Consider the following 22,548-nt stretch of genomic DNA (forward strand, 5'->3'; position numbering starts at 1 on the left):
GGCTAGGATCTGGAACCAACTTCCAAGTGAAGTGGTGCTGGCTCCTACCCTGGGGGTCTTTAAGAGGAGGCTAGATGTATACCTTGCTGGGGTTGTTTGACCCCAGTACTCTTTCCTGCCATGGCAGGGGGTCAGACTCGATGATCTGCTCAGATCCCTTCCGACCCTAGAAACTATGAAACTATGAGAGAAACCTGGGGTAATGACTTGTACACAGCTTCTAGTTACATGGCTGGCTTTATTATTGTTTTCTTTATATTACAAAGATAGTATCAGGAATACTCGGGAGCAATTCAGGACAAAAGTTGGGGCCAAGGTGGGATTCTGGAGAAAAGAAAGGGAAAGGAAAAATGAAGAAGAGGGAGTTCAAATGAGAAGGACACCAGCTGGAGGAGGAGGATGGAAAGCACTTCGGACACAAAAAAGGTAGCTAGACTACTGAAGTTGCGCAGTGGAAAGAGCAGAGCAAGGAAAAAGCTGATCGACACTCTATGACATCAGAATATGTTATGTTTATATCCAGAGGTAGTGAAGGGTAATATCATGATGCCTCAGAGGATATTGCTGTTGAACCCTATGTGGAATAGTAGAAAAGGTATAGAGACAGGCAACAAAGATGGTCAGGAACATGGAGAGGCTCCCTTAGTATTAGGAGAGACTAAATAGGCTAGAACTTTTCAGGTTATAGACAAGACAACAGAGATGGAATAGGATAGTGATATATACAATCATGAATGGCATGGAGGAAGTAAATAAGGATTTTGCATTTGCTGTCTTACAATACTAAAATTAAGGGTTATACTCTGAAATTATTAGGAAGCAGTTTTAGAATAAAAATAAAGATGTTATTTTTCATCCAGTGTGTAATTTACTTGCAGAGCTAAATACTAAAAGATGTTATAAACGATAATAACTAAACCAGGTTCAAAAGAACACTGGAGAAATTAAGGCAGGGTAGGTCCATTATGGTAGTAAACACTGTAGTTAGGGATGCAACCTATAAATTAAGGCTTCACAGACCTCTGAATACTGTAAGGGAAGAGGGGCAGGGGACTGATCAGTGTTTATAGGCCTTGCATATATATACTATGCCCCTTAACATCCACTTTTTGCCATTGTGAGATACTGGATACAGAGTTGGACGGACCTGTGGTCTGACTGATTACTGCACTTTTTACAGTCTTATACTGCATTCCATAAAGGTTGCTCCAAAATGCTACTGTTCCCTTTCTGGAAGTAGAGAGTGGAGGCCTTTGGGCTTGTAGCTCTGCTGCTTTCTTTTTGATTCAGGTGCTGGGATAGGGGGAGGACTGGAAACCTCTAATATATTCCTTTGTCCTTATTTTTTGTTCCTGCTGGCTAATTTATGGTTGGGAGTAGAAAGGTGTGGGGCTTTCTTAAATATGTTGTTTACTGAAACAGTCAGAATATGGTTAGGCCAAGAGTGCTCAACACCCAGCCTGTAAGTCAGATCCAACCCCCAGCATAATGTCATCCAGCCCACGGGCTCCTCACAAGTACAGGGGGAATGCTGCGGGCCATGGCCTTGCGTGTTTGATCGGGCACACAGGGCAGTGCAGGACCCAATCCCAGTGTGTGGGGCTGGGCTGAGGCAGCATGGGCCCTGGCACCCTGATTTCAGAGTGTAAGGCCAGGCAGAGGAGGCTCAGGGCCCCAATCCTGCAGCATAAGGCCAGGCGGAGGTGGTATGGGGCCCTCTTCCAGCACAGAGCCAGATCCTGGAACACAGGGCCCAATCTAGCCATGCACTGCCTCCCATGCCATTGATCTGCCTACAGGGCCAGAACGTGGAGCACCACTGTACTATACTGAAAACTGGCAAGATTTCTCAATGTTTGTCTCAGTGTTTCAGTTTCCCTAGAAACTGGTCTGTTGCCTGTAACTCTGATACAGCAATTTCCAAAAAGCATTTTTTTTTTTTTTAACTGAGCTAGAGAAACTCTGACCTCCAAAACCAGAGTTATATAGGAACACCAACCTCTAGAAAAGATCTGCTATGAGACAATAATGGGATGATACTTATCTGTAATGAAGCAGTTTTACCTCTTTCCCATAATATGGCATAACTCATGTCTTACGTTACTAAATCCAATTTTAGTGCACAGAGTTGGAAGTATATGCAAAGAAACAGTAATTTCAACAAAAAGGTAACCAAAACTGCTGCTTTAAATATTAAATTTAAAATTATTTTAACTGGTTTTATAACTCAGACCAATTATATAAAAATAAATGTTATAAAATATACTTTAAAATTATATACAAATATAATCAATATATTATAATCATAAAGCTTTTATACAAGCTTTCTCACCTGGACCTTTTAACCTTTACCCTGGACCATTACAGTATCAGATCATGAAGAACAACATTTCATAGTCTAACTCAGGCCCAATCTGTGGGATGGATATGGCTCATAGAGCTGTGTCACGTGGCTCACAGAGACAGAAGTTTGGCAATGGGGCAAATGGCAGCAGTGTTAGTTGCTCTAGTTCCTATGGCTGTGGCAGTCACCTGCTGCTCATTCAGCCACCAAATTTCCAAGTCCCACAGGCAACCCCACAGGTTAGACTTGGAGCTATGCCATCTGGTCTGTGGGACTCCCTGTGGGCTGGAAATTTGGTGGCAGGACAAATCACAGCAATTAATACTGATGATCCTCACCTCGCTGCAAAATTTCTGGCCCACTCGGCAGCCCTGTGAGCTAGATGACACAGTTCTGTGCTCTAGATATGGCCTCTGGACCAGCTAGCTCTGTACTACTTATCAAACTCATGAGGTGGGGAGAAGTTGATGCTTCCTGTTCTAGCTTATTCTTCCATGTGTATTTACAGATTTCCCTCGCTTTATGCTGCACGTGTGTACCTGGAAAATGGAACATAACCCAATTTTGCATAAAGGAAACCCACTTTATAATGTAACAAATAGGGATATGTCCCAAGACCTCAACTGTACTAACCCCCAAACCCATTTCTACCACTTTTATAAGACAATTTTGGTACTCATCAACAGCAGACAGTATACACAAGCACAATGGCGTGAATGTTACCATGATGGGGATGGCAACTACAGAAACATGTCGCAGACAATGAGTGAGGAGCACAGATCCACAGAGGAGACTGTATTTTGGTGTGTGTCACTCCCACAATGCACTGCACAAAGCAGCTGACTGCAGGCTTCCACCACGCCAAATGCATGCGTGAATTTACCTTGCATATAACAAATTTTTGGTATAAAAGGGGTCAATGCATAAGAGCAAATTCACACATACAGAACCTGCACAAAGTGAGGGGAATCTCTTCTGTACTACTCATGATTCCTGTTAAAACAGGTGTTAGCTGCTGGTCTACTGACTTAATAAATATATAAATTACATTAATAGGTCCACAGTGAATAGCAATAAAAACCACAGCTGCTGCTTCCAGTAATAATGAAGATTAAGTCACTTTGTCAGAATAAAACAACAGAAAATCAGGAGGAAAAAATAAATTCTAAAGTAAACAACAGCATTTCACATCAGGCTCTGACCTGGGCTATGAGTTTGGCCGAGGGAAGAGAACTTCAAAGACTGATGGTAGCCAATTCAGAAAGCTCCATCTTATTACGAGATAATTAGCATAAGCTTCTGTGCTCTTCTATATTGTCATAATGATTTATAACGGTATTTCTCAGATCAGTGCCATAGCAAGAGGGGGCAAGTGGGGCGACCACCCTGGGCACCGAAGTGAAGGGGCGCCAAGAGGCTCTGCCCAGCCAAGGCAGGCTGTGAGACGGAGCCATGAGCCCCCCAGATCTGTGCATGGGGTGAGGACAGGCTGCTACTGTGTACTTTGCCCCAGGCACCAAACTTCCTTGCCATCGCACTGTCTTAGAGAACACAATAGCAAATTACAGGTGACTTCATGATAATTCAAGGGAGTTGGTCGGTTCAGTAAGTGAACTTAGTGAACACCAGTTGGCAGTGACAGTAAGTTTCTTTCCTCCTGCTCTGCCACTATTTTTACATGTAACACATTTAGAAGAGTTAGCTGAAGTCTAGGTTGTTGGTTTTTTTTAAAGTAAGTTGGCTAACCCTCAGTTCAAGAAACTCTTTAATCCATTATGAAGCAGGAAGTTCTGAGGTAAGTTCAATAGATAACTTAAATGTATTTGTTCTGGTCTGCTCCTACAGAGCCTGTGGCAAAGAAAACATTCTTGCCGGAAGTTGAGCACTAAATGATGTAGCCCACCACTTCACCACTGTCTTTTTCTGCTCTATCACAGGCCATTTATTAAATGCAGGGACCTGCAGGAATGGTCTAGAGCAGAGGTGGGCCAAGACAGGCCCATGGGTTGTATTTGGCTTGCAGTGGACTCCATTTCCCACCAGTTCCTGTGGCAGCAGCTCCTTCTGGCTGCCACTGCTGGACCCAGGCCTGGTGCATGAGTACCCTGACCCATCCACCTGCCATCGACTGCATGGGCAGGGCACACAGCCAGGTGACTGGGATGGGGCTGCAGCTGAAAGTAAGACAGCAGGATGGGGATGGGGAAACCCTGTGATCCTGGGGCAGTGACAGTGCAGGGACAAGGCAGAGCTGCAATCTGCTGCCCACTTGCTTGCCACGAGCATGGCTTCCATGGGCAGGGACATACAGGGAGTGGATCGAGGCTCTACCCTGGCCCAGACCCTGTGCCATCATTGCCAAAAGATTCCAGTCCCAGCTCCAGAGCGGCTCCCCCTGAAGCCATGTGCCCTGCCCATGCTGCTCCTGGCTGATCTCCATGGAGACCCCAGCAGCATGGAGCCATGACAGAGCTGGGCTGGACTGGGGAAGAGCCCCAGTTCTACGCCTCTGTGCCCTCATGGCCCAGCGCTCCTGGGGTCTCCATGAAGACCGACTGAGAGCAGCATGGGCAGGGGTTGCTGGGAAATGGAGTCTCACTGCTGGCCAGATCTGCCATTTTGCCCACCCATGGTCTACCTGGAGTGTCTAGGTACCACATGACAAGGGTGGCCAATCAATCTGTATAAAAATACAAGTTACTCTGCAATGGTAACTAGGTGAAATTTAAGGGCCTAAGATATCCAGGTTAGACTACATAATACCTTCTGGTTTTACATTCTAAAAAACACTGACAAATTCTGACAGATCACAAAGTAGTCTAATGGATGAGAAGAATAAAACTATTATGTTTTATGTTTATCATTGTTTATTATTACTACACTTATAAGGCATTCATTGTTCTATTCTTTAGGCACACCTAAAAAGTGTATGCTATACCAAAACTACAAATTCCCCCAAATTCACTAATTTATAAATTCATAAATAAATAATGGCTAAATGAATCTGAAAAGTTTACATATCACTACACTACAATAAGGTATAGTTCAAAATGTATTGGAATTAGAAAAATGAAAAATACTTAATTCAGTTAGAAGGAATCAGTGGACAAACATACTTGTAATGGGACTATTGTTGTCATCTCCTGGTATCCATGAAAGCTGTATGCTTCTTTCTAGATGACCTGTCAATTCTAAATCAAAGGGTGGGTTTGGATGTGCTGCAAACCAAACAAACACACAGTAACTAAAGAAAAGAAACCAAACAGGGTTTTCTTTTTGACAATCACTCTCACATTCCAACCAAAAGTTCTCCAAAAGCTCAATACTGATCTACTGCAATTGTATAAACACGGTTTAGTGGTTATGAACATACAGCTGTAACAAAATGGATATAAAATGAAGTTGCTTGGAACTTTTCTTAATATTTGCAAAACAAGTAAGCAGTTTAAATAGGAATTCTATGACTGACTGCTATATGATATAAAAGCTAGTGTAATGACAGGCAAAGAAATATGAAATGCATGGATCATCTACATGTTTATCAGCATATTCTGTTAATAGATATAAGTAGTATAATGAATGAGTAGCAAACTACTGCATATGCAATCAAACTAATGCTAACAAATGGAAAATAAAGTGGCACAGACATTAAAGAGAAACTGTTTCAGAATTACTTCAAAACATTTCAAATCCAACTTTAAAGCAGATACTCTCTGGGTAAGAAAAAATTTAGAATTTTAAATTATCCCTACGTATTTCAAGAATTTAAAAATATCAAATGAGTTGCTAAGATACAATTCTCTGCACATGTAATTATGTAGCTGTTCATTACAAAGTGATGAAAAATCACTTATCAAATAATTAATACTCTGGAATTAAAGACTAATGGATGCCTGTTCAGTCTAAAAATGCATAAGAATCAATGGGGCTTATCCAAGGACACTGCATTTACATTCAAGTTACTCATATTTTTAAATATTCAAAGCATTGGGTCCAGAAAGGTTAATGCAAGTCGAACAGTCCATTGGGTTAGCGTGGTTAAAGTATATCAGTTTAACCAACGACACATAAGGGAGTGATATGTTCTGCATTCTGTTTGGTTGCCTTGGAGTTCCCAGCCCGAGTGACCATTTATAACTGCATCTACTAGGGAACAGCCTTTAATATAGGTTCACATAGGTCTTGAATTCATGTATCCATAGCTTAAATCATTATGCCACCATTTTCATAACAGATCCATTGTGAAAACATGACAGGAAATTTAAGACCTTACCTCACACATTTCACAGGATTAAAACCTAGAAACTGTCATGGCATAATATTTAAATGCAATGTTACTCAATGGAAAACAAGTGGGGTGATACCGTCTTATTTAATTTTTAGCAAGAAAAAACTCGACACAAAATCAAGTCCTTAGCAGTTTTTAGGCACCCTGTCTACTGAAAAATAGAAAGCAGATGTGTACAAAGGGTCACGTAAACTGTTAAAATCAGATTTTCAGCATTTACTTCATTTTTTCCATGCTTCTGCCTAGTGGAAGCTAGACCACATGGGTCTTAATGCCACTCCTAGTGAGACGAATGATAGAACATCCAATAACTTAAATGATATGAAATCAGGAGTGTAATCTGGTTGCACTAGACTGAAGGAACTGCTGAATTCTACTGTTTAAATCTTTGTTTTGTATTTCATGTACTACAGAAATACTCTGCATTACTCTAGTTGGTGTGACAAACCCACATTATTTTGTGACCGACTTACATGACTTACATTAAAATAGTTTGCTTAAAAAGTTCATTTTTTGTATATTGTTTGATCCTAGTAATGAAACAGTTTCAATATCTAGTAAGAACGTAATGAGATGAATGCACAGAGCTCCTTTCTGCTTAAATTAAAAAATAGTAAAATGACATGAAGCAAACAAACAAAAAAAGCAATTGCAGTTTGCAACAGGCAAAAGTATGAAATGTGCTTAGTGATGCAAAAAGAAACTTTGTATTAGTTTACCGTAAATGATAGCTGGAGTTGGGGAAGGAGCTGAAAAGAACATTAATATAAAGGATTTAATTAGTTAGTAGCCAAAGCAATAGGAATTACTTGTAGTCAAAGATTATGTTTGTTAGAGATAAAGTTACTGCATCTAGTGGAAGAGTTTAATTTTAAAACATGCACTGATTAATTTGTTGGCTAAAATGATAAACCCTCCAATTCTGAATATACATATATTAAAATTAAGAAAATAAAGTAAAATGATCTTACAGTGCCTAGACAAAATGCTTTTTCCTATGGACCAAGTATTTACATGGAGTTTGCTTACGACATTATTCACCAGGTTTTGAGACTACTGCAGCATTTTGGACCACCAGCATACGTTGGCCTGAGACACTTACCAGATTCTTTCACTAAGAATCATGAACAATATTTGCTAGCTCAGGTATGATCTAAGTACGTTTGTCCAACTGGTGGCCATTGGACTGCATGCAGTCTACAGTCTTTGTCCCAGCCATCCAGCCAGGGGACCCCACAATCCAGGATGCCTGAGTGCTGTGGTACAGCAGAGAGATCTCACGGCTAGGAAGCAAAGGGCGAGTCAGGGTACCTAAGAACGCAGTACAGAAAGAGGGCATGGGGAGCAGCAGTGGGAGGCAGGGTACAGATAGCAGCAGGGTTGCATGCAATGCAGCAAGGGTGGGATGGATGCTAGGAGGAACAGAAGGGCAGTGTATGGTGCAGTGGGGATGCACCAGAAGCAGCAGTGAGGTAGCACCTGGGATCACAGAGAAGGGGCTGGGACATGAAGTACAGCAGTGGGGGGCAACCACTCAAATGCTCGATTCAGTGGGGGGACAGGGGGGCATGTGGTCCTTGGGGTCCATAGCTCCAATTGGTGTTGCCCAAGGAGTGTATGGCCCTCAGCTACTTAAAAGTTAGACAGCTCTGATCTAAGTAAAATCCCATTCACACAAGACTGACTTCATCCTAATGAAGATGCTACTGATTATCTGAAGCTTTTTTGCTATGGAGTTGGTCCATAGCTTATTATCCCAGAAAGGTAAACATTTTAGGTAAGATTGAATTGGTGTTTACTACCTTAAAAATGAGCTACACAGCCAAAGAGAATGAAGGACAAAGGACCTTGGATTTTGTTTTATATTTTCTACAAAATAAACTTAGTTTTGTCCTTATGAATTTTAAATACAATCTTACCAACAACAGTGAGCACAGCACTTGCAGAAACGCTGTCCAGAGTAGTATTAGCAATACAGGTATAGGTTCCATCATCCTTATCAGTCACATTCAAAATGGTCAAATTTTCTTTTCCAACAATAAGCCTGTAAATACAATGTATTCAATATATTTTGATAATATATTTTATAATAAGCGTGTGTGAACATATCACCGAAACTCAAAAGCATCTTAATAACTTTGTTAACAGCAAGGTCTCCAAAGATGAAGGTAATTTCAAGTTTTGTACAACAATTACTTTATCATTAATAAGAAACATCAAGTTTCAAGTGTGTTTTTTCTTTTGTTTTGTAGGCTACCTCTTGACAACTGCATCTGATTTGTAAATGCGTGGCACCAAAAATGGTCATATTTGCGTTTTACAAGCCAAAAAAAGCCTTCACTTTAATTTGCAGTTACCCCAGAACACTGACATGCTCCAAAAGGCAACCTTAAAACCAATCTTGAGCTATGAACGTGATCATTTTTTTAAAAATGAATTCACTTTTTCTGCGCTTGCTAATCATTTGTGAATGTAAACTTCAAACATTTGTTTGATCCAGTTTTGCAGAAATAATTCATATAAAATGTATTGCAGACCTTTATAAGTATCTGTGCCTTTGACAACTTGCCTCAACTTTTCTTTTAATAGATTTTTTTACAGTTTCTACTCAAAAATCACTTGTCTGGAACTGCAGAATTGAATTACACCAATATGGTCACCAACATCGACTAAACACTGACGGGATTAATAATTAACACAGAAGAATTAATATGACATAGACATCACCACAAACAAATCCATAATAAAATATTCTTTTCATGTTTCATATAAAGATTTTACTTGAGTAGTGATATTTACCCAATGTCCAACACACCCTTTTACTAGTCTAGCTGTACTGATAACTTAGTATTAGCAGAAGCTGAGAATCCTTTTTCCAGCTTTACTTCTAGAACTTCCCTCCAGGACCTCAGCTTCCCAGTTCCTTTGGGACCCAGATTGATATTCCTGCTTATCTGCCACAAGTTACTTTGAAATTTAACTGAGTTTTAGCTTAGGGTGACCCAGGAGAAAAACCTTGCTCTCCTACACAGGTCTTAAAGTCTGCCAGGGCTTTAAAAGCCTGGATCAAGAGAACATTTTCCTTCATTTACAGCAGTGCAACATAGAACTCATAGCCATAAGTGACCATTGCACCATCTCATTTTCACCCCGCACTAAGTTTTACCTAGGTACCACGAGACTAAATATTTGCATTTGACCTAAACGTATGTACCAGAAAGGCATCTTGTCCTTTATCTGGAGACATCAAGAGATTTCCCATGGTAGTATGTTCCAGTGATTAATTATCTTGTTGTCCCTTGGATATATTCAGAGAACCAAGAAAGGTTTGAAGAGTCAATCTCACCAAAATTAAATACAAACATAAATGCAGGTACATTTGAATATCAAATTTAATAATGAAATACATGTAAGATATAAATGAACAAACAGCACAGTTTAGCCATATCGAGCAAATGAATAAAATTTGTAAAACGTGCATTCATTTAAATAAATAAATAACAATCTTATTAATATTTGAGAGAAATTAAAATTAATTTCTCTAAGATCTAAAGTCTTAAAAAGTCTCTACCAGATGGCTAGCCTGTTAGGGAAAAGGACTTCTCATATATGTTTCAAATTAAGTTTTAAAAGAGCTCTCATCTTGGTTTATTTGCAGATGGGCTATTTAACAAAAATCTTAACTCAAGGCTGAAGAGCAAAGAGTCCATGATTTTTATACTTTATTGCCAGGCTCTACATCAAAAAGCTTGCTGAATAAGGTAAAAAATATAAAACTGTTTCTAATAGTTGCCATCCTAATTAATATTCATATACCTATTTTTATTCCATATCTAAGCTATATCTTGTCTAGAATTAGCCTTATATAGCATCAAACCACTACATGTATTCTAGGCAGCCATAAGCCTAGTTTTTTCCAATCCATCTTTTTTGAATTTTCTACAACTGTTTACACACTGTGACATCCTCTGGCTGGTCATTTCCTTTTCTTCTTTTTCTCTTACCCAGACTCTATTCAAATGAATGCAAGAAAATGCTACATGCTAAATTGCTATTAAGCAACTTAAGACCTGTTACAGTCTACTCTACAACCTTTACTATTAAAAATATGCATCTAATTTCTATTTTGAATTTCCTACTAGTTCTTGTTATGCCTTTCTCTGACAAACAGCCTGTTAGTATCTACTAGTTTTTCCCTGTGAACATACCTACATATTGGTTCATGTAGCTTGGATAGCTGGGCCCCAGCCCTTCACAGTTTGGCTTTGTACCTGGTTGGCTGCAGGCAGTACTTAGTCAGCTTAAAGATGTTGCACAGTAAGTACAACTAGAAAAACTTTACTCATTGTCAACTGGCTGATCAGATCAGCAGACAGAGGGGAAGTGCACAGAGGTTTACATCATAGGCAACTGCTAAGAAGGGTACGGGGGGCGGAGGGGCATGACAGGGATGTTCCTGCTGCCGACACTGCCGGTGGCTTCTGAAGGTGCTTGCCAGCCCCATCCCTGACACTGCCGCCAGCTTCTATGGGTGCCCCGCCAGACTCAGGAGGCACCAATCACCTATGGTTTACATGGCTGATGTGTGGTAGAAGAGTTGCAGCCTTTATACTTTTGTTATACATTGAATAACTATAGAAACCAATCCAACTCTAATTATTTCATAAGAAAACCACTTACGAGTTACCACAGATGCCCATGCAGGTGTACCTCTATTCTACTACTTCGGTATGTGTTGAATTTCTCTCTCTGTCCAGAAGATGTGTCGCTTGACTTACCATCTTCCACATGCTATTTTCAAGGGCTTGACATTCCCTGCTCATTATAGTTTTAGCAGCCCAACAGAGCCTGGTCACCTTCCAGGGAGATTGACATTATTCAGTGATGATCCTTCATAACTAGGGAACTACTCAATTCATGAAATTGGGTATTGTCCATGAAATCAGAAAATGTCCACAAAATCCGTTAACAAAAAGCAACAACTTACTAAAAATAAAATGCTGGCCCCAGTCGGAGCCAGGGATCCTCATGGCCCCTACAGCTCAGCTGCACAGCCCACTGGGGGGCAAGACGGGGGTGCTGACATGAAGGGGAGCAGTCAAGATAGTAGCTGCTGCTACCCCTAATTGGCAAGAGTGTTGCCTGTTGTGTAGCCCTGCCCCTCTCCACCAATCATGGCAAGGAGTGGGGCCACATAACAGACAGCTCTTTCAGCCAATCAGCAGCAAGGGGAGGAGTAGTATGACAGACAGCCCTCAATCAGCAGCAAGAGGCAGGGTCACCAGGACCAATTAGAGGTATGGTGGGGCCCCACTGCGATAAGCCCATGGAAATGGTAGCAAGCCCTGTGATCAGCCCATGAAATCGGCTCTCTGGCTCCTTAATTTGGGGAGGTCCCTACTCAAAACCGCATTCTGAGACCTTCCATTTAGCTAATTCCTAATCCATTCAGCATGGTTCTTGCCAACGTCACATAGCACTATTTGTTAATCATAATGTTATGTTGATATGCAGTAAATTGCCTTACAAAAATGTTATACCTGCATGGTTACTTTTATGCACATAACTTGTTATAGTATTAAAGAAGGAAATCAAGTTTGTTTGACAAGGCTTATTTTTGCATAAAGGGGTGTTGACGGTCATTAATTTTGTTCCTATTCTTTACTTTGGTATTACCTGTAGGCCATAATGGCTTTTCCATTAATTTGGCCATGAGTGATTTTGAGCTAACCAGACTCAACCCTAGTCATCCCACTTGCCCTCTTTGAATACTGGCATAACATTATCCCACTATACCCAATCCTCTAGGCGTTCCCCAGCATTCCAAAATTCATTAAAAGTAATATGAGTAAGCCAGACATTTCCTCAGTTAGCTTATTTAGTAGTCTTTGGTTGAAGATACTTGGGTCTGCTGATTTCAGTTAAAATGTTTATTCTTAGTAGACTTTATCTAACATCCTTCTCAGTTACCAATGGACTGAAAATAAAATTTCTCATCTTCATATGATACATGCACATCTTTTTAAATACAGAATAATTACTGAACACTTATCTTTCCTTGTTATTAACATTTAACCATCTCTAGCTCATAAAATTCTTTTGCTAGTTATAGCACTTATTTCTTCCCTAATATACTTAAACTACTACTTATTAGCAGTAGTTTTAAATGTTTTTTTCCTTTGTGTCTTTAGCTTCCCTTCTTGACCTGCATTTCATATCTTCTGCTTTGCTAATATTTATCTATCCCTTTTTTCCTATTTGTTTATATCAGGAGTGTCAAATATCTGTATTATGGGCTCCTCCATGGGCTAGAAATCTGGGGACAGGGTAAGCAGAGATGGGGCCCGCTGCCATAATATCCATATTGAGCCCTACTGGGGATGCATGGTGGTGACACTAGGGGTAGATGATGCTGTATTAACTCTTGATTGTGTCTTGATGCCACTCACCCCACTGCCACATCTTGATCTGGTCTGTGAAGAGCCCCATGGTCAGGATCTATTTGGAGGGTTGCGCGAGTCTGAAACCCCTGGTTTATATATTATCTTATTTTAAACTTCTGTCTTGACTTTGCCCGTGAACCAGGATACACTGCTAGCCAAAATCAAACATTAACCTGCTCTTGATATTAAGTGGCCCTGTGCATTTTAAAAGAATGGGAGAAAAAACAACAAAAAATTCATTAAAAGAAAAAAGGAATTAATAATTTATGTATACCTTTCATCATCTGGCAATTCACTATTGTCCTTCAACCATGTGACTGTTGGTAGTAAGGTAGGATCATGTTTAATTGTACATTCAAAGGAAACTTGACCAGACCTCTGTATGATTTTGTATTCTGGTTGTTTAATAATCATTGTTGGATCTGAAATTTAGAAGTTGCTATTAGACATTTAACAAGTTTGAAATTCTGGGGTTAATTGCGATTAGAATGCTCTACAAAATGACTGATTTATTACCTTTAACTTCTAACTGGACCTCATTTTCTTCCTTTCCTAATTTATTGCTTGCTATACATGTATACGTGCCCGTGCTATCTTTCTGTGCCACAGGAATTTCCAAGGTTCCGTTATCATGGAAAACATACGCATCACCATGCAGGTTGTTCCCTTTCACTCCCTTAAACCTTCATATTAAAGACAGTATTGTTATCCAATATTATGTGTTCATTCAATCATTTAATAATACTAGAAAATAAAACTAGGAATAGTAAAATAAGACAGAAATATTGAGCAACGTTCTGTAGGGAAACAAATTGGAATCTATAGGTATTTACTTAAGTGTTAAGTTAAAAAACGTATTACAATATAGTCATAAGACGTTGAATAGTTTAACCATTTATGTTATAAAGAGAGCCTTATTTTATTTTGCAAAGTGAAAATTCATAGTAACAAAATCTGTGTTTAAGTTTTTTACACACAAAGGCTAAAACTTACCATTTAATTTCAGGCTTAGGTGAACCAAAATAAGAGCAATCTAGCAATGCAGGATGGTTTGCAATGACTTGATACAGTGTATTAGGAAGCGTCAGGATTCTTGGTGACTCCGCTAAAAATACAAGACAACAAAAAATGCCTGGCATGCTCGATTAAGGAAATCAAGAACAGCCTGTGGAATTATATATTTACGACTTTTCTCTGAGGTGATATGAATGCTCTCCCCAGCTCTAAATATCTTCTGCTGCTAGTACAGGCTCTGATTTTCAGGGAAAATCTCTCCCCCACTCCTTTACAGTGAACAAACAACAGAACATGTGGCAATGCTTGGAGGATGAAGTCACAAAATCCTTGGAGAAAAAAGGACTATTGAGAATTTGACTATATGGTTCTGAGGAGGCCCTAACCTTCTTGGGAACTCTTTGGGTGCAAATAAGCCAGGAAGATCAGGACCAGGGCAGAATTTTGAGGTGAAGTACTTTTTTTCCTGTGTGGTTCCTGTTGGAATCAAGCAGGGTTTTTTCATCAGGAACCCTGATACTCAGCCTAATGCAACTGATTCGGCTTGTTACACATGGAGCGCCTCTACAAGATGAACTTCTTATGCCTGGGGTTTTACTATTAGCTTTGTAAAACTCCAAGAAAAACATCAGAGCCCATGTTACTCATCTGGAGAAAATTTCTTAGGGGGAAGTATTCCAGCCACAGGCAAAACTAGATTCTCATGTAAGTGTAGCTTCTGTACCAGTTTTGAGAGGTTCTTGAAAGTGTCACAGGTCTTACCTGAGTGAACTCCTCACTTCTAACACTTACCCGATGCTAGGTGAACATTTTAGAGGGAAGGAACATTTGTTAAGACCCAATTTTTAGATAGGTGAGCTAGACCCTTGGTGACTAAATACCAAAATTCAATGAAATGGCAAGAAATTATAAAACTTAAGTTACACTTCCTCATACTTATGCAACGTAGCTATTCTTGTTTGATTTGCATAACAAAGAAAGGGGGACAGGATGCTTCCATGGATGCTCCAATGGAGAGGATAGGCTAGAGCTCAGGAACAGTTATGATCTTATTAGACATTGCACTTTGAGCTGCTCAAATATTGACTGGTGTTAGTGCTAGCTCAAGTTTGGAGCAGTCACACCTTAGGGCTAAAAACCTTCTCTGTTTTCCACCTGCCCAGCTGTGTCTTGCTGCTAAAGAGCTTGTGAGCAGGAACTGGATTAGGAGGTACAGCTGTGAGTTGCCACTACAAGGCTGGTGAGTCAAGACAGGCTTCTATCCCTGCTTTAGGTGGGGGTATGTGAAAGATGGAGAGATCGGTGGGGTAGGAAGGCAGGTACAGAAACATGAAGCTGGGAGGTGGAAATTAGATAGGTGTGGGCAATGAAATGGGTGGTGGAAAGGAAATGGGAGTGAGGGAAGGGTGGTAAAATGAAGGAAGTCATCCACTGAAGGATAAAATAAAAAGAAGTAAAAAAGGAATTTAAAAAGAAATAAAGAGGAAGTAAATTAAAGACCTAATGTTTTAATACACTGGGATTTAAGAATGGGATGTGGGGGTGCTGGTCATGCTTCCCAGGGTGGTTGAGAAGTGGGAGGGGTGAGGGAAGGTGCTTTTGGGGGAGCTATTACCCCTACCCTGGGAAGGAAGCCCCCACTCATGGGTACCCAATCCAGCATCCTACCTTGTTCCCTCTGCCCCACAATACTCTCTAAACCCCACTCCTGGACATGTCTTTGCCCTGCAACGTGGCCAGCTACATGTGCTCTACAGGCTGTTTGCACAGGGATGCAATCCTGGGGGTGGGAAGGTCACACCACCAGTGGTAGGCAGGGGAGTTGGCTTGGTGTCAGAACTGCCCCTAGGCAGTAGAGCTCAGGGGGTAGAAAGTTTGTCCACACAGAACAGGAGGGTGGGGATGGGGATTCTGCTTCCTGGAATGCCGGAGGACTGAAACTTGGGTGGCAGTATTACAAAGGAGGAAAGAGCATGAAGTGTGAAAGACTGATTCTTACCCAGGACATTCACAAATGCGTTGGCCAGCAAGTAGCCATATTCATTGGAAGCGTTGCATTGATAGACAGCACTTGATCTTTCTTGCACATCAGAGAAAATAATGGTATCACCATCCACTTTCCTACTAGGATCTACCGGGGCAACTAGTAGGGTTATAAAAGAAAAAATGTTTCTGAATGAAATATTGTGAAAAAATGAAGTGATTTTAGTGTACTTTCACAGAGTTCTTTCAATGGTTAAGCATTTAATCATCATTGATTTAGAAGATGCCCAAATTTTATCCATATTTAGTGCAAGATGCATAGAACCCACTGTTCCTTTATGATTAAAGCCTGTGACCTATTTTGTATGCAATTCCCTGAGGAAAGATGTCAAAAAACATCTAGAAACACAGGCTGAATATAGCTTTCAGGCAAACACAGATGTAGCAGAAGATACCCAATGAGGGGATAAAGAAACACCCTAATGCCAAAAGGAAATTAATTGAAACTGATTATAAATATTAGAATATTCTACAGCTTAAAAGATTCATGCTTTCCAAATATTCTGACATTAAACAAAACTATGCCTCAAAAGCTTTCCCAACATGAAAATGTCATCAGATTAAACTATATTAAATCAGATTATTGGTAAGCAATCAAAAAAACTCCATCAGCGTGCTCATGGAAATTGTAGTAGTGATTCAGTAGGTGGCACTATCCCCCCTAAATAAGACATCAAACAATGCAACTTTCAAAAAATTGTTAGTAGCGCTGTCCACTGTTAAACAAGCAGTATGTCCTGCAAGTGAAAAGGAATATTTTATGACCATATAGACAATATCTATATTAAAATACAAAAATGTTACTAACACCACTGCCCTCCTCCCTCCTTTTCACCCTCCCTGATTTGTTCAAATCACTCGATTTGATAGCCTGCTGTCTTCACACCCTTTCATAGCATCTGATGAAATGAACTCTTGCTCATGAAAACTTATGTATGTTTCATTCAGTTAACCTATAAGGTGCATCTTCACCCTGCCTTCTGCCTGACAGTTGTAACAATAGCGGTACTACTGATCAAATATTAACCATATTGATGTAAACCATGTATATAGGGATGTGTATGTTTGCTTATGCCCTTAAGACTAGCCAAAAATTGAATAGATGCATATTACAGAATTATCCTACCTAAGGACAGTTGTGATTTCTATGAATGTATTATTAATCTCTGCTAGCACTAATTGTCACACTACTTTTTACTCTATAATAGTAAGGAATTAATTATGTGAAGTAATTGCAAACAAAATTAATATTCAAATTGCTTGGTTATGGAACATGTAAGATTAACTCATATACATACTGTATAAAACATGTTATGTTACATGCAAACATAGATAATGTATACATAATGTGTGTATATATGCATCAACCTTTATATATACATCAATGTTTTTTCAGTTTGATTATTTCAATTTTTTTCTCAACCTTTAAAACAATTCTCTTTTCTTCGGTCACCATTGATCTCACTTGTACTGTGTAGATTGGCAGTCGGTCCTGCATTTGGATAACTGAACGGCCCAAATAACCAGTATTTGAATAACTGACTCTCTACTGCACTACTATGACTGCAATAGCCAGCAGTGAATATGACTGCTTCTGGAATCACTGGGGGACTTCTTTATATTTTTTATCATTGCCTGAAATGAAATTTTCAGTAATACATGACTTGGAGCACATTCATTTATTTTAATGCAATCTGCTAAGTGGTTCTATTTTATGCTGAAAGTGATATCAGAAATGTTGATGCCATGCTAAGATACTGTGTTAGAGACTCCCTCAGGCTGAAGGCAAACCCAGCATGCCAGTAGAGAAAGAGGATGCAATTACTTGGCTGCTTCTTCTCATATCAATGCCAATGTGTACGCCTTTTCTTTCTGCTCATCTGAGAACCCGTCTTACTTTGATCAATAACATGACATAAAAAGTACAGTAAAAGAGAAGACTTTTTCTTTAGGATGGGATAGCAAGATTTATTATTCTCTAGCTGCCAATATTTTATTTAACTGATTATAGCTATGAATCTGGGTCAATGGTTTCTCCATACATTCACAAACAGCATGCCTGGTTTCTGGAAACCTTTTCTGACAGTAATTTTTAATATTCAGATGCTGTTGTGATCCATGATGTTTCAGTAGTAGTTGTTGATTGATACTAATAGCGTAACAGAAACATGTTACTTAATTGTGATGGTGAATACCCTCGTGCCCATTTCTTTTAAAACATAGTTATGTTATCATTTTGCAACAGTAGAAAATTAACTATTAACACAGACAAATATTTGATCTAGATTTTGACAATGAACATCTCTCATTCCAGCTGCAGTGTTCCAACTGACTTGACTAGGCACATTTTATAGTGAATGTAACCTGCCGTGCAATTCAATCCTGGCTTTTACAAATGTGATCCCAAACGTGGTGCTGCACACTAATGTCAGAGATAGTTCATAGATGAGCAATGTTCTTAAGATGCAATAGATCCTGCTGCTGTTATTGCAGAAACGGGATAAAGAGAATTAATACTAAGAAAACAAGAAGCAGTTTTTCCTTCTGACATAGATTGAGAAATATCTTGCTCCCTTCTAGTCGTCTCACAGAGTATTCTTGATGAACAGATGTGCTTTGAAAATTTAAAAGGAGAATATTATCTGTGTAACAGTCATTACTACTAACATATCCTTTTCTTTTACCTCCTGCTTTTTTTCAAAAGATCACATTCATAAGTAACATGCAAACAATATGAACATTTTTATAAATAGTCAGCCATTTCCATGGTTTAAGTTATAAACATACGATCCAGTGTAGTGAACAGCAAGTGTAACACTGAAATGGATCATGGTTAAGTTTTTGCATAATTTTGGAGATACTCTGTGTGGCGGTGAGAAGACCCCACAGGCTCTGTGGGGGCTGGGGGAAACCCCAAGAGCCCCAGCGTTGGATAATCAGGCCCCCAACACCTGGGAGAACTTGCCTTCAGGCTGATGAGTAATGGAAAAGTACTGAAAAGAGTGTATATGTGTTGGGTTAGGATGGGGGGGAAATGTGATGTGGGTGAAGGCCGAGTGAAAACAACGTGGTGGCCTTCAGGATAAGCTTATCAGGAGACAGCTTCAGAAAACTTGCTCGGCCCCGCCAGACACTGAGATGAGTTGCTGTCAGACTGCCAAGAGCCTGTTGCAAGGAGGGTTGACCTGTACATGATTTATCAGTATATAAAGCAGTCTGTTCTTTACTGTCGTTAAGCATCAGCCGCCTCTTGCTGATCTCCCGTGGCCATGCAAAATAAAGCGCTTCTGTTAGCCAAACAGTGATCCTGTCTGAATTTCCACCTCAAGGCGTGCGGCCAGAGCAGGAACTGGCACCACAGCCACGTGAGCTGGCATTTTGCCAGCTTTTCAAAAAGCTGCTCCCAGAGCGGGGGAGTACTGGGCTAATGGCGGCAGCAGGAGACGCCGCCATGGGAAGATTTAAAAACCCTGCCAGAAGCTGGCAGGGGGCAGAGGAGCGATGGAGAAGACCAGCAGGGAACATGCCAGGCAGGCAATGACTCTGGTGGCTGGCAGGAGTGTTGCTGCAGGCGCTGCGCCTGCACCCGGAGCAGGGGAAACAGCATCCCTGCACTAGGCTGTAGAGGATTGGTCACTGGCTACCCGAGTTGCAGAGATTATAGGAGCATCTTGCTCTCAGGGAGAGAGAGAGAGATGCAAGATAACATGAGCTCAACCCTCTGGCATGAGGGACTGGGGCTCTGGATGCCTTAACATCCAGGCAACTGATTGGTGCTGAATCTGACACTGAACCCCTTAGTAAAGGGGCTTACAGTGAATGGCGAAACAGTGAGACCAACACTTAAGCAGTTGGCAAGTGGACAGGGTGTAGGGGAGGTGGAGCCCTGAGGAACATCACAGTGCAACTGTAGTGCCTCCGTCACTGGGTCCCCCTCCGAGAAGAGGAACACCACTGAACCCCTCCTTTCACCCAATAACATCAAATCATGGCAGGAGAGTTGAGGGGGGAGGGGCCCCAGTAAGAGAGAATGGTACGGTACCTGTCACACCCACTAAAGATGCCACACTCTTCCTTTGTTAACTAGATACACTAGGATAGGCCTGGATATGCTAGAGCATAACAGGGCTGGGAAACAACAGTAGAAAACCAATGAGTAAAAAAAAGAATGTTTTAATGATTTCTAGTTTTAAATAAATTCTGGGCTTGAACACAGAACATTTACACTAGTGTTAAGTCCCACAAAAAAGAAGTAGAAACGTGACATGCAGCCCTACATTTGTGTAAATTATTAGAATCCAGTGTTGAATTATTCCTGGAAAAAATTGTAGAACTAACCTACAGTAGACAGCAGAAAGTGGCAACAGAGAAGATGGCAGATTACCTGCTGCCTTTCATGTACTTTAAGTACCAGCCACCACTGTGGCATACAGTGTTTAGTAAATAAAATCCAGTCCCAACAGTTTTCCACTTCTTGTGCTCATTAGGCCAAATCCTGGCCTACTTGCACAGCTCTAGCTGTAATGACAACAGCAGTGGTGAATGATTAATGGGCCTGACAGCCCATCTCTTTGTTCTTCTGTATACTTCTCCAGAGTTCCAGTCCAGGAGCCTACAATTTACATTCCTGTGCATGAGTGTGTGTGGCATGCATGGAACTGAAAGAGACAGTGAGAGAGTATGCACATGCATACATGTCCGTATGTAAAAATAAAATAATCCAAGAATTATCAGACTTCCTTACAAACGAAAATTTAGGGGTTAGCATTCTGCCCTTCAATTTGGTACAATTATGTGAAGACTAAGACGACTGAAAAAAAAATCATATTAATGTGAAAAGGATATATGCAAGGAAAGGGCATTTCATATGAAGATGAACACTCAGTACAGTGCTTTCTTTAATTTTGAGGTATGTGAGATTAACTCACCCCATGCTATAAATAACTGAACCAAGAAATCAATGCTTTGTGCAGTATCACAAGTATCTTTCTAAATTATGTCAGGGGTTCCCTTCTCCACTTAATTTGGGTTGTTACTTCTTTAAAAGTTGAGACATTTTATGCATTATTTCCCTTTGGTAAGACCCTGCTGAATATTTAAGCAGTACATTATGACAGATTATGCAGCAGCATGAATAATGCAGAACTCAAATGTTAATTGAGGCACACGGCAAAGCAGTCATGGCCTGAACTTGTGACCCTTATTCTGTAAGTAATCCTAATTGACCTCAATGGGACTTTGCATGGGAGTCAGGATTACTAAAGTTAGTAAACATGGAAAGACTAGGCCCTTATCACTCCAGGACTGTACCTGTGGTCATATAATCAGTTTCTTCTTAAAATTTGCATTGTTAATGAAAACATAATAAAACCATCAAAGATACTTTTATAGGACTTGACATCAATTTCTTTTAAAAAGATGTTTTTAGACCAGGTAACATAGTCTAAAGGAAAAATTAACATTACGCTTTTTAATTACTTTAAGGGCCCACTAATTTTACTAATGTTCCTCCCAGTAGATGATAGTGCCTTTCAACTTCCCACCCTCTTTGCTTTTCTCAGTGTTTAAGCCTCTTTCTTTGCCTGACAGATGGATGAAAGGTCCTCTCTGTAACATTGCTCCTGCCTTTGTCTGACAGTATTATAAGGAAACAACACTGGAAGCATTAAGTATCTCCCAGTTGCATTTTCCAGTAGAAAATTAAAGAAATGGAAAAAGATTACTGGGACACAGGGGGTGCATTGTGGGATATAGGGTGACAGCTATGCTTTGATATTCAAATATGGCTGGTTTTCTTTGAAATGATGCTGTGGGTTTAACTTACCCAGCACTGCCCTGCAGCCCAGCCAGCTGCTTCAGTTTTATTTTACAATTATATCATTAAAAATTCAGCTGGAAACAGGCAGAGCCCAACTGAATAATTTCAATACCAACTGAACATGAGGGCATGCTGCACTTGTGAAACTCACAGAAAAGCTTCTGGTATTTCAAAAGAACATTAAGATGGAATGTGAAGAAACCTCAGGATTCACAGCACATTCTGTCATTCCTCTCCCTCCATCTTGCTCTCACAAAGATGCCACGGCATTTAGCTTTACTTTGTGCCTAAGCAATCCAGTTATACAACTACAGCTGCTAATGTGGATGCAGTCACAGAAACCTATTTAGAAGTGAGATAAGATTCTTTGGGTAAATCCAAATCTTTTATTAGACCAACTAAAACCATTGGAAAAAATCTTCTTTGCAAGCTTTTAGGTACAAACACCCTTTGTCAGGCTGAGATCTAAAGATTCAATTCTGATTCAGAGAATCAGGAATGCAGCCATAGACACAGCTTTATATGTTTTTTCTATGTTCCTCAAGGTACCAGGTGCAGCTCGTGAAAGCTGAGATGGTAGGGCAGATGGAGCATCCCA

General features: G+C 40.2%; 1 protein-coding gene across 2 annotated transcripts in view; it reads right to left on the bottom strand.

The window, feature by feature from the left end:
- The window catches only part of NRCAM (neuronal cell adhesion molecule), a 216,002-nt gene that overhangs the window by 63,290 nt on the left and 130,164 nt on the right, over nt 1-22,548 (bottom strand). For both annotated transcript variants that reach the window (XM_019543378.1, XM_019543377.1), the window contains exons 13-19: nt 16,089-16,232; nt 14,069-14,180; nt 13,592-13,758; nt 13,350-13,497; nt 8,552-8,676; nt 7,352-7,381; nt 5,461-5,562 (exon numbers count right to left, since the gene is read on the bottom strand). In XM_019543378.1, coding sequence (XP_019398923.1) covers nt 5,461-5,562; nt 7,352-7,381; nt 8,552-8,676; nt 13,350-13,497; nt 13,592-13,758; nt 14,069-14,180; nt 16,089-16,232 — 828 coding nt within the window. The remainder of the gene's footprint in view (nt 1-5,460; nt 5,563-7,351; nt 7,382-8,551; nt 8,677-13,349; nt 13,498-13,591; nt 13,759-14,068; nt 14,181-16,088; nt 16,233-22,548) is intronic.

The sequence above is a fragment of the Crocodylus porosus genome, unplaced genomic scaffold (assembly GCF_001723895.1).
Source record: "Crocodylus porosus isolate Cpor-Errol unplaced genomic scaffold, CroPor_comp1, whole genome shotgun sequence".
Lineage (NCBI taxonomy): Eukaryota > Metazoa > Chordata > Crocodylia > Crocodylidae > Crocodylus > Crocodylus porosus.